At 38.3% G+C, this 18,899-nt stretch overlaps 1 protein-coding gene across 1 annotated transcript in view; it reads right to left on the reverse strand.

Moving 5' to 3' along the window:
* Window positions 1-11,216: 11,216 nt before the first annotated feature.
* The window catches only part of C8B (complement C8 beta chain), a 66,458-nt gene continuing 58,775 nt past the window's right edge, over window positions 11,217-18,899 (reverse strand). Inside the window, exon 12 of the mRNA XM_053693623.1 lies at window positions 11,217-11,462. Within this exon, the coding sequence (XP_053549598.1) occupies window positions 11,311-11,462 (152 nt within the window). The 3' untranslated portion in view covers window positions 11,217-11,310. The remainder of the gene's footprint in view (window positions 11,463-18,899) is intronic.

The following is an 18,899-nucleotide window of genomic DNA, read 5'->3' on the forward strand; positions in this document are numbered from 1 at the left end:
GCTTCAAAAATCCTTGAAAAACTAGTTTTCGATCGCCTAACCCACTTCCTGTCCTCCAACTCACTGCTCGACCCCCTGCAATCTGGCTTCAGTCCCCAACACTCAACTGAGACTGCCCTCACCAAGGTTACTAACAATCTCCTTTCTGCTAAAAACAAAGACCACTACACTATACTCATCTTACTTGACCTCTCTGCTTCCTTTGACACTGTTGACCATCCCCTTCTCCTACAGACTCTCAGCTCCCTTGGGCTCTCTTTTGCGGGTGGCTCCTCCTCTCCATTGCCTCTGTCTGTTGGTGTACCTCAAGGCTCTGTCCTGGGTCCTCTACTTTTCTCTATTTACACTTCTTCACTGGGTAAACTTATCAACAGCTATGGCTTCAACTACCACCTCTATGCTGATGACACCCAGATCTACCTTTCCACCCCTGCACTCTCTCCTTCTGTCAATTCTCACATCAGCGACTGCTTATCTGGCATTTCCTCCTGGATGGCCTCTCACCACCTAAAAATAAACATGGCCAAGACAGAACTACTTCTAATCCCCCCCTCTAACTCTACTACAGTTTCTAATTTTTCCAGCACTGTTGGCGGCACCACTATCTCTGGTAGTGGGAAAGATGAGGCTAGAGAATTGACCCTGCTAGACTAGTGTATTCCCCTCTAAGAAAACAGTGGCAGAAATGTAGTGAATGTAGTCCAGCGCTAAATTAGCACGGGTATAGCATTTAGTTAAATTATATAATTAGAATATATTTTTATTTATGAAATTAAATGAATATTTTATATATATGTTGCAATCTTGTATTTATATATTTAATACAGATAATCCTAAATTATTTATCAACATTCAGTTTAGAAGAGTTAATAAAAAAATATATAATTTTAAATAAACTTTTATGTATGAACTGATATGTATAAGCTTCTTGTTTATATATGGGCTTCTTATCTATATATAAAATCTAATAAAACATTTGTATGATTAAACAGAAATTTAATAACTTGATAAAAACATTCACAAGATAAAAAGGGACGTCTCCCTTATAACAGATTGCATCAGAAAAGACAATTGGATAATTTTAGTTAATGTTTCCGCTATTAATAATCAGGTACCTGTTATATGATGTGACGAACAATAGTGTCCAAAATATTGAACTCAAAAAACTCAAAGTTCCAAGTGAGATAACCTACCCGCTGTTATGGCGGGTGTGTGTTACTGGTCCGTTAGTGAGAGACTGGTGTTTTAAAAATGTGTCATGTGACTTTTCCTACGTCACACTTGTGATCGTAGCTGTTTCAATTTAGTTGCAATATAACCAGTAATCCTTGATATTCTGTCAAGCGCTTATTATGTTGCAATTTTTGTAACTTTGATCTGTATGTGTATCAGAAGGTGTATTCCCCTATTCCGTTATAATTTAGGGAGTCTTGGGGGAAATTACAACTTACGCTGGTCTTTTGGCACACCTGATGTCTCTATTGGTGTGGTCTTTGTGGTCACTTTCAGTGACTTGGATGTTAGACTGTGTGGTCACGTTCAGTGACTTGGATGTTAGACTGTGCGGTCACTTTTAGTGACTATAGCTATTATAATTGCCAAGAAAGGAAAGACAACTACCACAAGATCTCCTTTGCTGATTACTTTCTGCAACATTGCAGCTGGAAGTTGCTACAACCTGCATTTGTTTCTAATCAGCTCTATCAAGTTGCACAGAACGACTGCCAAGTTTTACTTTTTGATCTCCTACTATGCAGATCATAATGTTAGTCACTACTAGTGACCGCAAAGATTACCTTTAAGTCACCACTGTTCGTGACCGCAAAGACCACTCTTAAGGCACAATTTGTGACCGCAAAGGTATAACCGTAAGTTAATACATGTAAGTCACAATTTGTGACTGCAAAGACCTTGCTGTATAACATCACTGATGTCCGGTAAAGATTCTACTCCTAGTCACCTCTTGTGACCGCAAAGACCCCACTGTTAGTCACCTCCGTGACCGCAAAGATCTTATCATAGTCACTACAAGTGACCACCAAGTCCACACTGCGAGGATCGCATTATAGTCACTAAACGTGACCGCACAGTCTAACATCCAAGTCACTGAACGTGACCGCACAGTCTAACATCCAAGTCACTGAAAGTGACCGCAAAGACCACACCAATAGAGACATCAGGTGTGCCAAATAACCAGCATAAGTTGTAATTTCCCCCAAGACTCCCTAAATTATAACGGAATAGGGGAATACACCTTCTGATACACATACAGATCAAAGTTACAAAAATTGCATAATATATAATATATAATATAATAATAACATAATAAGCGCTTGACAGAATATCAAGGATTACTGGTTATATTGACACTAAATTGAAACAGCTACGATCACAAGTGTGATGTAGGAAAAGTCACATGACACATTTTTAAAATACCAGTCTCTCACTAACGGACCAGTAACACACACCCACCATAACAGCGGGTAGGTTATCTCACTTGGAACTTTGAGTTTTTTTAGTTCAATATTTTGGACACTATTGTTTGTCACATCATATAACAGGTACCTAATTATTAATAGCGGCAACATTAACTAAAGGCACCACTATCTCCCCATCACCCCAAGTCCGCTGCTTCGGAGTCACACTTGACTCAAATCTGTCCTTCATTCCCCAAATCCAACTGCTCTCTTCATCCTGCCACAACCACCTACGCAATATCTCCAAAATTTGTCTGTTTCTGAGTGACGAAACTACTAAACTGCTTATCCACTCCCTGGTAATTTCCCGACTTGACTACTGCAATAACTTGCTAACTGGCCTCCCTCTCTTTTGCCTCTCTCCCCTTCAATCCATCCTAAATGCATCTGCCAGGCTAATCCACCTCTCTCGACACTCCATTTCAACTGCACCTCTCTGTGACTCCCTTCACTGGCTCCCCATTCACAGCAGAATTAAATTCAAAATACTCACCCTGACCTACAAAGCACTCATCATCAATGCTGCCCCACCCTACCTGTCCTCACTCATCAGCAAATATACTCCAGCCCGCCCCTAAGATCCAACAATGACCTGCTCCTTGCGTCCTCTACCATCACCTCCTCTCATGCTAGACTACATGTCTTCTCTCGTGCGGCACCAACCCTCTGGAACACACTTCCTCGAGCCGTCAGACTCTCCCCTAACCTCTCCTGCTTTAAACGTTCCCTAAAGACCTTTTTGTTCCGGGAAGCCTATCACCCGACTCATTAACAAATGAACTTTGCTAACCCAACAGTTGCCCTCATCTCTCCACTAATATCATTCCCACCTTTGCAGTCCCCACCTCCTGTTTCCCATCCTCCTACCCATCTAGATTGTAAATTCCCATGGGAACAGGGCCCTCAATTCCCCCTGTATCTGTTTGTAAATTTTGGATTTTATTGTATTGTTTCTCCGTCGTACTTCTATCCTTGTACCCATGGGCAGCGCTGCGGAATCTGTTGGCGCTTTATAAATAAAGAATAATAATAATAATATAAAAAAAAGGGAGCACCACAAATGGGCCTAAGTGAGAATGATAATAGAAAATATAATAATATTATAGCTGTATACAATATATAAAATATAACATTTATTTAAACATTTTAAGTTAGGTTAAAAATGTGAACAACAAAATAGGGTACCCTATAAAAACAGCAATATATAAAAAAAACTATATTAAAAACAATAATGTTGACAAAGAGAACTAAAGGATCCTACTGAGTTATCCATACAGAACAGTGTGGTATAACTGTCCTGATAGTGATATGAAATCTAAATAAAAAAGTCCCAAATCTGTCCAACAAATACAGTTCAGAAAAAAATAAAAGTTCAGAAAAAATAATTTGATGGAGTGACTGTGATATGTCCCAGATATGTACCGATAGAAAGTGTTCACATGGATGAAAAAATGTTCAAGTTAATAGCAATCTGTGCCAGATGGTGAAAATATGTCCCCCAGGTCCGTGAAAACAACTCTGGATAGTAGATCCATGTAGGAATAGGTTAGAAATTCTCTGTCTCCACCTCCCGTAGGCTCCCCGCTTGATGTTGTCACTACAAACTTTCTCAGTCTTTATACGGCTAATACAATACTAATAGATGTCCAGACGAGCCTTCCTGCTTTTTGGGCAGACTGTCAGTCAGACTGTGTACCTGTGTGACTCGAGTCAGGATACATAACACGTTTGTAGGTAGTAGAAAAGATCTTCAGGGGCACCAGGCTTCATCCATAAAACTTTGATTTATTGGTACCGGTACAATTTAAAACCAGCAAACAAGGGATAAAATGCAATAAATGCAAATAAACAAACAAACTGTGCCAGACAGGAGGGTGAATGGCAGACCCGCTAACTCTGCATCAAAGTTTTATGGATGAAGCCTGCTGCCCCTGAACATCTTTTCTACTACCTACATTGCTGAGGGGAAGGAGAGCACAGGCGTATATATTAGAATCCATCAGGGGAGCCGTTAGCATTTAAGAGTGCAGGGCAGGTGACCGGAAAGAATGGGTGTGTGGGTGTGACGTCATCTGGGGAAGCGGGAGGTTGATGTAGGGAGAGGAAGCACACTGTAATAGGACAGACAAGCTCAAGGAGTGAGTCCGGTGCGAGACATCGTATATGCTGCCTTCTCCTGTGGACCAACCTAGCCGATGACAACAGGACTAAGTTTAAGATGACATTGCACATGATTGAAAGACCGGTAAGCCCTTTTTGCACTAATTGAAATATGTTGAATTATACGTTAGGAGTTGTTTTAGAAGCAGAATATACTGGTAACATAATCTCCAAAAGAGATGAGCTCAAATAATATTTAACCCCATATAACCGCCCACCTAAAGTAAGCGCCCATGGGTGGCTTATCAGGTGAGCGGATTTCTGGAAAACCCCGGTATGAGGAGTGAGTTTCTATCAGTCTTATTTACAGAATCAATTTTGTCATTTAATATTTTCGCCTCATAGCCCCTTATCCAGAAATCTATTTTTCAGGATTTGTGATTGTTCTAGCCATTTGTCATCTCTGGAGCAGTTTTTCCTTACACAAAGTAGTTGCCCTTTGGAATGTTTGGCTTCCATACATTGTACAAAACAAAAAATAATAAAATTGCGCTATACCTCAAAATAATGTTAAATATATTTGCAATAGGTTTGCAGATGTGTCCTTTTTGTTAATATAAAAATTGCAAATTGCAATGTTTCAATTTAATCGGATGGTGAAGAGAAACAGTACCTCTGATGGAAGATAAAACCAATACGACTTCCTGTGCTCAGGGATAATTAGCAATGTTATTACAAATGATTCCAAGTTGATTCCAAATGGTTAATTTCCAGGATCCCTTTGGTTCCAGGGAAAAACACTGCGCCCAAGCCTTGCTGCCTTTAATCCAGCCTGGTATTCCCAAACCAGGGCTTCGTGTGCAGGAACAGATGTATATGTAAAGAGAAAAGATGGCGCAAAAGGCAGGACTCAAGTGAAAGCGTTTAATGACATAATATATTACACATACATATATGCACTTACAAGATTAAAATGAATTTGCTGCAATTAGGAGGATCATAGGTGGTACAGATCTTAATGCTTCCCACAGCCGGCTTGTTTGTAAATGCCGAGCGCTGCTACACTGGATGTAGCTGGCAGGTAAGTCCGGATACCTTGTCAACAAGTCCTGTGGCTGTTGTGGGTGCAGGATACCGAGACCTCTGTGTCCAACCTGAATTGTCAGTTCAATACCCTGACACGTTTCCCCCGGTCAGCGGCCGGGCTTCTTCAAGAGGGATAAAATGGATACGTTGGAATAGGCGCTCTTCCTTTTTAGGTCCGGATAATCCAATCAGAATTCGGAGGTGTGTATAGGAGCGCCTATCAGGATTCTCAAAGCATTAGGCTGAACTTATCCAATCAGGGCTCAGAGGTGTGAGCGGGAGCTCCTGTAAGATTGCTCCTTACACAAGATCAGGCCGGTGTTGATGCCCGTATAGTTCTAAAGTGACAGTGCTCAAAGGTTATAGCAGCGTAGTTACAAAATCATATTAGTGATATTACACAAAAAAATGAAATAATATAAAAACAATAACGAAATATTACATTGCTAAATTGATAAAACAGATGAGATTACATTCATTTCTATGTTTGATAAAAAATAATAATAATGAATAATATTCACGATTTAAGAAGCTTTTCAATAAACGTTACTAATGATTGAAAGGGTTCATTTGCAATATATAGGTATCTTACACACACAAATAGGACCTATCATATATAGTATGAATGTTCGAACTAACTGAGCACATTGCTCATACATATCTTGTATTAAAATTGATTAAAAACAAAGTGTTAGTGATCAAGTAAAAACTATATTAATTTTTATGGGATGATGTGCTATAGGGGAGATTTGGTTTTATTAACAATGTTTTGGATATTTGTTATTGCAGATGGTGATTAATTAATATTTATAATTCTAAAATCAAACCTAATTGTAAACAAATTCTATAATAACTAAATGATGAATAATTGTTTTAACACTAAAATTTATTTTTAAAAATATTAAATATCTGTATCATCTAAAAGTTTTAAATGAAACGTAGAATATCTAGGAATTTAAATGACTTGATATATTTTCTAAAAAAGGATCTGGTCATGGATTGTTTATTTAGAGCTATTTCATATTATTGAACTTATTAAAGATATATATTTTAGATAAAAGCAGCTACATCAATATCTATATTCATACCAAGAGTTTGAAGTGTTTTTAGTTTGTAGATCCACTTGGTTTCCAGTTTCCTTAGTTCGAGTAGCCTATTTGGGTTGGAGGGGGGTACCCAGTCTATAACTTGTATTTTTAGTGAACTTGGGTTGCTACCGTGGCACTCTGAAAAATGCCTGGGTACACTATGTTTGAGCAGTTTTTCTTTTATATTATAGATATGTTCATTAGTTCTTCTTCTTATTTTGCATTTCGTGCGGCCTACATATAATAGGCCGCACCCACATTCTAACAAGTATACTACATATGTTGAGTCGCAGTTACTTCTAAATGTAATGTTATATGTATGAGTCAATTCACTATTCGAAAAAGTTGGTTTTCTATTGATGTGCTTACACATGTTACATCTTGGTTTGTTGCATCTCATAGTTCCTTTCCATTCGCTCAGCCAATTTCCTGCCACTGATTGTGTTTCTGCCTTTTCTACATTTGGTTTTTTCACAGATTTAAGTTTGCTTGGTGCCAAAATATTTTTCAGACTTTTTGCTTTTTTGTATGTGAAAGTAGGTTTGTTTTCTAAGTGTGGCCCAAGGATGGGATCTGACTTTAATAGTGGCCAATGCTTTTTAAAGATATTTTCCAGTTTCTTGGTGCCCTCATTGTAAGTTGTAATGAATCTGGGTTGGTTCATTGAACCTGCTTGTGATTTAATAACTGTATTATGTACTCTAGTCCCCAGTTTTTCAGTAGATTCCTCATTATCTGTTTTCTTATTAATAATTGAAACTCTATCCTTATTTGCTGCTTTATTTTTAGCTAGTTGTATGGTTTCATGATTGTACCCTTTCTCTAAGAATTTATTCTCCAATATAAGGGCTTCTGTTTCAAAATCGGCTGTATGTGTGCAGTTTCTTTTGATGCGTAAGAATTGGCTGTAAGGGACATTATTAATCCAGCTTTTCTTATGGGCACTCTTTGCTTGTATAAAGCTATTATGGTCTGTTGTCTTACAATAGTTTTTCACTGCAATTTTACCCCCACTGTCATTAAACAATACTAAATCTAAAAACTCTATTTGGATTTTTGAATATGACTTAGTGAATATTAAATTATAATTGTTTTGATTAATATAACTCATAAAATGTTCTATTTGATCTACCTCTCCCTTCCACAGGATGATAATATCATCTATATACCTTCCATAACATAGTATGTTTCTGTTAAAGGGGTTGTTTTCCCAGATGAATTCGTTTTCAAATGCGTTAACCTTTGAGCACTGTCACTTTAGAACTATACGGGCATCAACACTGGCCTGATCTTGTGTAAGGAGCAATCTTACAGGAGCTCCCGCTCACACCTCTGAGCCCTGATTGGATAAGTTCAGCCTAATGCTTTGAGAATCCTGATAGGCGCTCCTATACACACCTCCGAATTCTGATTGGATTATCCGGACCTAAAAAGGAAGAGCGCCTATTCCAACGTATCCATTTTATCCCTCTTGAAGAAGCCCGGCCGCTGACCGGGGGAAACGCGTCAGAGTATTGAACTGACAATTCAGGTTGGACACAGAGGTCTTGGTATCCTGCACCCACAACAGCCTCAGGACTTGCTGACAAGGTATCCGGACTTACCTGCCAGTTACATCCAGTGTAGCAGCGCTCGGCATTTACAAACAAGCCGGCTGTGGGAAGCATTAAGATCTGTACCACCTATGATCCTCCTAATTGCAGCAAATTCATTTTAATCTTGTAAGTGCATATATGTATGTGTAATATATTATGTCATTAAACGCTTTCACTTGAGTCCTGCCTTTTGCGCCATCTTTTCTCTTTACATATACATCTGTTCCATACATTGTGGTGGCAACTGTTTTTATGAATGTAGTTATTGCAATCTACCTCTTTGAATAAAGCTTTTCTTCCTATATAAATAAAGAAAATTTTAAAATTGATAAGATCATTAGATGTCAAGATAAGGGGGTCATCTATCTCGTCAATTGTGGGTGTGGCTTACAATATGTGGGACAGACATCGAGAAGTGTGAGACATAGGATCAGAGAACATCTCTCTGCCATAAATAATGGAAGAGACGATGTTCCATTATATAAGCATTTCAAAGAAAAACATGGAGGTATAACTCCAGTCTAAGATATATGGGTATCTGCAAAGCAAATAAAGATTGGAGAGGTGGAAACTATTGTAAGAAATTACTACAAATTGAAGATAAATGGATCTTCAATATAGACTACCTGTATCCAAGGGGTCTCAATGCTGATTTCAAGGTTTTCCATCTATTTTAGATTATTTTTTCCTCTTTCCCATGTACTATGTATTTGTGTATTAAATGCGTTCCACCCCCCATTATTCATATTGATATATGGTGGGAACGCATTGAATAATTTTCCTAGACATATGAATTTTGACACATATAAATATTCTATTGTCCTTTATATCGTATTTTCACTTGTATTTTTATTGGTATTTTAGCAACTGTTTTTAAATGACAGTTTTTATTTATGTTTTTATTATATAACATAAGTATGTTTTAAAATGCATTAGATTCTTGTGATTATATATAATATTGTCAACATTACAATATATTTATCATATAAGCACCTTGGGAAACTTGAGCTCTTTATACATTTCTAACATTATATTTTTAATATATGTTTAAGATTGAGTTTTATGTTTATTACTTGTTTACAACACACAATTCCCGTCTGATCATTTTCCTACACCCGGATTCACCTAATGTTTTTTTTCCAACACTTGGAATCATAATAGAGGGTAATCGGTATATGTTCTAACTATCCCCCTAATGTACTAGTCTTTATGAAAATCAAATAAATGATACATGACTACAATTCCAAGTCCTTAGATTTATAAAGGAAGTGACATCATCAGAGATGATCCGATTCAGAAGTGACGTCACGTGTGATTTACGATCCATGCTGACATAGATCATCTTGATGCTATCACAACTATTTTGTTTAAGGACAATATATGCCTAGATGTACTCTAATAATTAAGATTTAAAGGTCAGATATGGGCATACTATTTTCTCATACTATTCAGGTTACTATTTTAAACAGCCTAATTGGCTAGTGTAAGTCATTTAAGCTCAGGATTCTTGAGCATTAGTTATCTTAAAAAAGGCCCATGCCAGGGCTGAAATGCATTGAGGAAGGCACTGCTCAAGTTTCCTATACGGTGAGCTCTATTTCAATCACATATCCTTTGAATTTTTAGCGTTATTGCACTATTTTGTGTATTTTCTTTTTCCATAGGTTTTTGATTCTGGATTTTTTCACTTTTTAGATTTTTATTTTAATATTTTTTTATTCTCATCCATCCTTTTTCACCACTAAGAGGAATTATATTTGAAAATTCACACCATGAGGGACATATTTTCACCATCTGGCACAAATTGCTATTAACTTGAACATTTTTTCATCCATTTGAACACTTTCTATGTGTACATATCTGGGACATAATCACAGTCACTCCATCAAATTATTTTTTCTGAACTTTTTTTTTTTTACTGAACTGTATTTGTTGGACATATTTAGGACTTTTTTTTATTTGGATTTCATATCACTATCTGGACAGTTAGACCACACAGTTGTGTGGGTGCGGTGTCAGCTTCTGCTGATTGCTAGAAAGAGGCTGATTAAGGGCCAGATTGCAAGTGGAGCTTTATTTAATGCTTCCGCTTGCACACTAACTCCGCTAGAAGTAAGCTTTTTGCGCGTGTCGGGTAGCATTCGTATTACAAGTTGAAAGTAAACAGATTTTGCACAAGTGCTAACCCAATGCACTCAAAAAAACAAAGTTTGATTATCGCATGTGCTTTCACATAATTCCCCATAGAAGTCAATGGAACAAAAAAAAAGAAGGGAAAAAAACCTAACATCCTACGCGTGCATAAACCCAATCGCATATTATATAACATTCAACATAAAAATAATGTTATTTAACATTCCAATGTTCTTCACATTGCAGAATTTGTTCTATTTTTGTTTTGTGACACTTTTTTTGTTTTGTTAACCACAGCTCTGGGAAAGCTGTAATAATTCTAGCGTAAATCTGAGCATGTTTCCTTTCAACTTGTAATATAAGCGGTAAACTTGACATGTGCAAACACCCACGATAAACCCTTTTTCACTCACGCATAACTGTTAGCGCTCCACTAGTAATCTGGCCCTAAATGGGGTGCCAACCACAGCCTTTGCCCAGGGGCCTAAGTGACATCTAGCATTTGGTATATAATTATTGTCTCGGGTTAAAGTTTAGGGATTGTGGCTAGGAATAATGTCATCCTAACAGTCTCCACAGGGGTGGGATTATAATGATGAGGCCCCAACATCTGCAGAGCTCACCATTAGATAGAGTTCCATCCAAGGTTAATATTATCCGAAACAACATTCTGTATGGTTCTATAAATAACAGATAAACATAATTAACTAAAATAAGAAATCAAAAAGAAAATGCAGTCACACTTTATTTATTTTTATTTCAGCTGTAATGTAAGTTGGAAACACATAGAAGTCCAAATGTCCTTGCTCTGAATAGTAGCAGTTTATACTCTTAGCATTTATTTGATTGTGTAGTTTCGCCTTCACACTGATTGCCGCCATTCTGTGCAGAGGGGTTATTGCATTGCCGTTGCCTTGTTTGCGTTCCCCTGGAACATGGGGTCCAATTAGACCAACACCCCCAGCCTCCATCTATGGTATTACCTGGAAAGCAAATTAACATTTTAGAAAAATGTCTGAAGCAAGATCCTAGATAGGGTTTGAGGCAGCAAATTACATTTGCTGTAAAAAAAAATATCAGAACTCTTGCAATATCATAGCACAGTGTACTTCAGGGTTGTGCTAAGGTGAGGGCTCAGCATTCAGTGCGCTCAACTTGTGATCAGTGCTCAGCCCTGCAGCTGCATTGCCACTGATGCCAGAAGCCCTGCAGCTGCATGCCACTGATGCCCAAAGCCCTGCAGCTGCATGCCACTGATGCCCAAAGCCCTGCAGCTGCATGCCACTGGCGCCCAAAGCCCTGCAGCTGCATGCCACTGGCGCCCAAAGCCCTACAGCTGCATTTCCACTGGTGCCCGGAGCCCTGCAGCTGCATTGCCACTGATGCCCAAAGCCCTGCAGCTGCATACCACTGGTGCCCAAAGCCCTGCAGCTGCATTGCCACTGGTGCCCAAAGCCCTGCAGCTGCATGCCACTGGTGCCCGAAGCCCTACAGCTGCATTGCCACTGGTGCCCGGAGCCCTGCAGCTGCATTGCCACTGATGCCCAAAGCCCTGCAGCTGCATACCACTGGTGCCCAAAGCCCTGCAGCTGCATTGCCACTGGTGCCCAAAGCCCTGCAGCTGCATTGCCACTGGTGCCCAAAGCCCTGCAGCTGCATTGCCACTGGTGCCCGGAGCCCTGCAGCTGCATTGCCACTGATGCCCAAAGCCCTACAGCTGCATACCACTGGTGCCCAAAGCCCTGCAGCTGCATTGCCACTGGTGCCCGGAGCCCTGCAGCTGCATTGCCACTGGCGCCCAAAGCCCTGCAGCTGTATTGCCACTGGTGCCCAAAGCCCTGCAGCTGTATTGCCACTGGTGCCCAAAGCCCTGCAGCTGTATTGCCACTGGCGCCCAAAGCCCTGCAGCTGTATTGCCACTGGTGCCCGGAGCCCTGCTGCCCATAAGCTTCTGAAGAGGAAAAAAGGATTCACTTGTAACTTGCATTAACCCAGTGTGCTGTGCTTTTTCTGGGTCAGAACAAGATACTTGTGGCAGCTACTCTTTGAATCCCCCCTGATGTACCTAGGAAATGTCTGCATCAACTTATCCTCTGTATAAAGCGAAGGGATTTTACAGAACGGTTTCACATTTGTTATAAGATACATTTTATAAGATATATGATGCACTTGCAAAGCGCCCAGCCTTAATGCATTTTCCACAAGTTTTCTCCCACTGTCCCCCATCTGCTATTTCCTATACAACCTACATATAAATAACTGACCAGACCCCAACACATAGAACCAGTCTCCAGACCAACTTGTCTCCACCCATAACAGTACAGACCCCACGACCCACTTCTGGAGCCCCACCCCCTTAGTCATGAAGCCTACTTCCTCACCTTACTCCAGGTCCCTATTACCAGCCAAAATATTGTGAGGCATCAACGCTTACTGGTATGTGAATGTGTTTATCTGTATGTGAATGTGTTTATCTGTATGTGAATGTGTTTATCTGTATGTGAATGTGTTTATCTGTATGTGAATGTGTTTATCTGCATGTGAATGTGTTTATCTGTATGTGAATGTGTTTATCTGTATGTGAATGTGTTTATCTGTATGTGAATGTGTTTATCTGCATGTGAATGTGTTTATCTGCATGTGAATGTGTTTATCTGCATGTGAATGTGTTTATCTGCATGTGAATGTGTTTATCTGTATGTAAATGTGTTTATCTGTATGTGAATGTGTTTATCTGTATGTGAATGTGTTTATCTGTATGTGAATGTGTTTATCTGCATGTGAATGTGTTTATCTGTATGTGAATGTGTTTATCTGTATGTAAATGTGTTTATCTGTATGTGAATGTGTTTATCTGTATGTGAATGTGTTTATCTGTATGTGAATGTGTTTATCTGCATGTGAATGTGTTTATCTGCATGTGAATGTGTTTATCTGTATGTGAATGTGTTTATCTGCATGTGAATGTGTTTATCTGTATGTGAATGTGTTTATCTGCATGTGAATGTGTTTATCTGTATGTGAATGTGTTTATCTGCATGTGAATGTGTTTATCTGTATGTGAATGTGTTTATCTGCATGTGAATGTGTTTATCTGCATGTGAATGTGTTTATCTGTATGTGAATGTGTTTATCTGTATGTGAATGTGTTTATCTGCATGTGAATGTGTTTATCTGCAAGTGAATGTGTTTATCTGCATGTGAATGTGTTTATCTGTATGTGAATGTGTTTATCTGCATGTGAATGTGTTTATCTGTATGTGAATGTGTTTATCTGTATGTGAATGTGTTTATCTGCATGTGAATGTGTTTATCTGCATGTGAATGTGTTTATCTGTATGTGAATGTGTTTATCTGCATGTGAATGTGTTTATCTGCATGTGAATGTGTTTATCTGCATGTTAATGTGTTTATCTGTATGTGAATGTGTTTATCTGCATGTGAATGTGTTTATCTGCATGTGAATGTGTTTATCTGCATGTGAATGTGTTTATCTGTATGTGAATGTGTTTATCTGCATGTGAATGTGTTTATCTGCATGTGAATGTGTTATCTGTATGTGAATGTGTTTATCTGTATGTGAATGTGTTTATCTGTATGTGAATGTGTTTATCTGCATGTGAATGTGTTTATCTGCATGTGAATGTGTTTATCTGCATGTGAATGTGTTTATCTGCATGTGAATGTGTTTATCTGTATGTGAATGTGTTTATCTGTATGTGAATGTGTTTATCTGTATGTGAATGTGTTTATCTGCATGTGAATGTGTTTATCTGTATGTGAATGTGTTTATCTGCATGTGAATGTGTTTATCTGTATGTGAATGTGTTTATCTGTATGTGAATGTGTTTATCTGTATGTGAATGTGTTTATCTGTATGTGAATGTGTTTATCTGCATGTGAATGTGTTTATCTGTATGTGAATGTGTTTATCTGTATGTGAATGTGTTTATCTGTATGTGAATGTGTTTATCTGTATGTGAATGTGTTTATCTGCATGTGAATGTTTTTATCTGTATCCAACAGCCTTGGAGAACTGATTATATGCAAACTATCTTCCTTTTTTACATAGAGATGTTCAGGTGATGTTTGCTTGTCAGCTTTTTACAGCTCTGCTGCTTCACATTCAAGTGATTTAGCCTATGGGCCTTATGTCCATTTCAAAGAAAATAGGCTAAAGAGACCTGGAAATGATGCATAGGGGTAGATTTATTAAGAGGTGAGCAGACATCTTTCGCTGTAGCAAATCACGTCCGCTAGATCTCGCTAAATGCCGACAGCATACGCTGTCTGCATTTAATATTGCACAAGCATTTCTAGTGAAATGCTTGTGCAATGCCGCCCCTGCTCACTGGCGGCCAATCGACCACTAGCAGGGGCCTTTAATCATCCCGATATGATGATTAGGACAGCTGCTCCTTAACTTCCGTTTCAGGTAGACCTGAAACGATGGGGCTCTGAAACAGCATCCGCTGCTTAATAAATGGACCCCTATTGAGATTATTTATTATTATTTATTTTTAGTAGAGTTTGCAAACATCTAACATTCATGTTATTTCAGTGTCCCTGTAACCCCTCCATAACAAATTGTTCCAGCTGCATCCAACATCCTTATGGAGAAAGATCCCCAAGTCGTATTTGTGAAATGAACAACACAGAGAGGAGGTTAAAGGGTCACTATACCCAAACATTTTCTTTCATGATTAAGGTAGAGAATATAATTTTAAACAACATTCCAATTTACTTCTATTACCTAATTTGCTTTATTATTTAGATAAACTTTAATGAAGAAATAGCAATGCACACAGTGAACCAATCACAGAAGGCATCTATGTGCAGCTACCAATCAGCAGCTACTAAGCATATCTAGATATGCTTTTCAGCAAAGAATATCAAGAGAATGAAGCAAAATAGATAATAGAAGTTAAAAAAAAAAAGCCCCATATAGGGTGGCCCTAGGAGGATATCACAGAAGAAACTACTACAATATGCTCCTTCATGTTTGTGCACACCTCTCTTGTGTTTTTAATAATATATCTTTGGCTTTAGTGGTGTTTGCTACCTTCCCGCTGCAGAAATAAGTTTGATACAAGCTGTTTCCTTTATGATATAAAGCTACCCCTATATACCACATAAAGACCCAGATTACAAGATGTGCGGTATGGCTGTAGCATAAACACTGCGCAAAATGGGGCCCTACCACTTTTTCCATACCGCCACCATTACAAGTCACCCTAAAACTTTATTTTGTTGTGCGATATGGTGCGGTACCGCACAATAACAAAGTTCCCACTTTGCGTGCTCATGGACGTTTTCCTTCATAGAGATCAATGAAGAAAAATTTTAGGAAAAAACATTAACTGAAGTCTATGGAGAAAAGAAAGTTTTATAAAAACCTAACATCCTAACAAAAACCACTTGTCTAATAACTCCTAAACAGCCGTCCCCCCACATTGCCAACACTAAATGAAGCTATTAATCCCTAATAAACCACCGCCCCCACATCGCCAAGACAAAATAAAGCTATTAATCCCTAATAAACCACCGCCCCCCCCCCACATCGCTACACACTAAATTAAACTATTAACCCCTAAAACTAACACCCCTTAACTTTATATTAAAGTTACAATACAACTACCTTAAAATAAATAAAAACTTACCTGTGAAATAAAGAAAAACTAAGCTTAAACTATAAATAAACCTAATATTACTATTTTATAAAAATAAAAGATACCAAAAATAAAAAACCTAAATTACAAAAATGTAAACATCCTAACACTACAAAATAAATAAAACCTAAAATTATACAAAATAACAAAATCTAACATTACAGAAAAAACTAACTAACGTCTAGATTACAAGTTTTGCGTTATGAGGGGTGCGGTGATAACTTGCACGTTATTGTCACTGCTCACTTACCTACAGCTCTGGTACAGGTTTTTATAAACCCGACGTTAAAAGACAAGAAGTGAGCGTAGAGCAAAATTGAGCTCCATACCGTCAGCAGTGAGCTGGTTGTACATGCTCGTGCACGAGTTCTCCATAGACATCAATGGGGAGAGCCGGCTAAAAAAAGTCTAACACATGCAAAAAAGCATCAAAAAGCTAGTTAATGCAGCCCTATTGATTCCTATGGGGAAAGAAAATTTATGTTTACACCTAACACCCTAACATGAACCCGAGTCTAAACACCCCTAATCTTACACTCATTAACCCCTAATCTGCCACCCTGACATCGCCGACACCTACATTATACTTACTAACCCCTAATCTGCAACTCCGGACATCACCGCCACTATAATAAACATATTAACCCCTAAACCGCCGCACTCCCGCATCTCAAACACTATTTAAATATTATTAACCCCTAATCTGTCGCACCTAACATCGCCGCCACCTACCTACATTTATTAACCCCTAATCTGCCGTCCCCAACGTCGCCGCCACTATACTAAAGTTATTAACCCCTAAACTTAAGTCTAAACCTAACCCTAACACCCCCTAACTTAAATATAATTAAAATAAATCTAACTAAAAATTCCTATCATTAACTAAATAATTCCTATTTAAAACTAAATACTTACCTGTAAAATAAACCCTAGGCTAGCTACAATATAACTCATAGTTACATTGTATCTAGCTTAGGGTTTATTTTTATTTTACAGGCAAGTTTGTATTTATTTTAACTAGGTAGAATAGTTACTAAAGGTTATTAACTATTTACTAACTAAGTAGCTAAAATAAATACAAATTTACCTGTAAAATAAAACCTAACCTTAGTTACACTAACACCTAACCTTACAGTACAATTAAATAAATTAACAAAATTAAATACAAATACCTAAATTACAAAAACAAACAAACACTAAATTACACAAAATAAAAAACAAAATTACAAGATATTTAAACTAATTACACCTAATCTAATAGCCCTATCAAAATAAAAAAGCCCCCCAAATAAAAAAATTGCCCCAAAGAAATCAGCTCTTTTACCTGTAAAAAAATACAAACAACCCCCCCAACAGTAAAACCCACCACCCACACAGCCAACCCCCCCAAATAAAACCCTAACTAAAAAAACCTAAGCTCCCCATTGCCCTGTAAAGGGCATTTGGATGGGCATTGCCCTTAAAAGGGCATTTAGCTCTATTGCTGCCCAAAAACTAAAACCCACTCAATAAACCCTTTAAAAATCCTAACACTATCCGCCAAAGATCCACTTACAGTTTTGAAGACCGGACATCCATCGTCAACAAAGCCGGGAGAAGTCCTCAACGAAGCCGGGAGAAGTCTTCATACAACCTGGGAGAAGTGGTCCTCCAGACGGGCAGAAGTCTTCATCCAGACGGCATCTTCTATCTTCATCCATCTGGCGCGGAGTGGGTCCATCTTCAAGACATCCTGCTCAGAGCATCCTCTTCTTCTGACGACTCCCGACGAATGAAGGTTCCTTTAAGTGACATCATCCAAGATGGCATCCCTTAGATTCCGATTGGCTGATAGAATTCTATCAACCAATCGGAATTAAGGTTGAAAAAATCTTATTGGCTCATGCAATCAGCCAATAGGATTGAACTTCAATCCTATTGGCTGATCCAATCAGCCAATAGGATTGAGCTTGCATTCTATTGGCTGTTCAAATCAGCCAATAGAATGCAAGCTCAAGCCTATTGGCTGATTGGATCTTTTTTGTATCTTATTTTTTTTAAATAGTAATGTTAGGTTAATTTATAGTTTAAGCTTAGTTTTTTTCTAATTTCACAGATAAGATTTTATTTATTTTAAGGTAGTTATATTGTAATGTTAATTTAAAGCTAGGGGGTGTTAGGTTTAGGGGTTAATAGTTTAATTTAGTTTGTTGCGATGTGGGGGGAGGCAGTTTAGGGGTTAATGGGTTTATTTTGTACTTGCAATGTGGGGGGTGGCGGGGGGGCGGCAGTTTAGGGGTTAATCGGTTGATTAGGTGTTAGCGATCCGGGGGTGAATTAGGGGTTAATACTTTAATTTAGGAAGTAGCGATGTGGGTGGGCGGTGGATTTAGGGGTTAATATATTTATTTTAGTATTTGCGATGTGGGGGGTGGCGGTTTAGGGGTTAATAGGTAGTTTATGGGTGTTAGAATGCTTTGTAACATTTTTGTTATGAGTATTGTGAAACATTTTTGTTTCACAAAATCCATAACTACTGTTCTTTGATTGCAGAATGGATCGTTGCGGTATAAGCTATTAACGCTAGCGGTAAAGCAGTAACGCGTGACTTGTAATCTTTGTCAATGCGCCTTTTCAGAAAATATATTGCAAGTAGTTACAATAGCAAAAGAGATGCCGCTTCTGGCGTTGCATTCAGAAGACAATCATGAAAACAGCTACCTCCAGCAATCCCAAAGCAAAGCTTACAACCCAAATACACAGTGAAATATC

This window comes from Bombina bombina, chromosome 10, assembly GCF_027579735.1.
Source record: "Bombina bombina isolate aBomBom1 chromosome 10, aBomBom1.pri, whole genome shotgun sequence".
Lineage (NCBI taxonomy): Eukaryota > Metazoa > Chordata > Amphibia > Anura > Bombinatoridae > Bombina > Bombina bombina.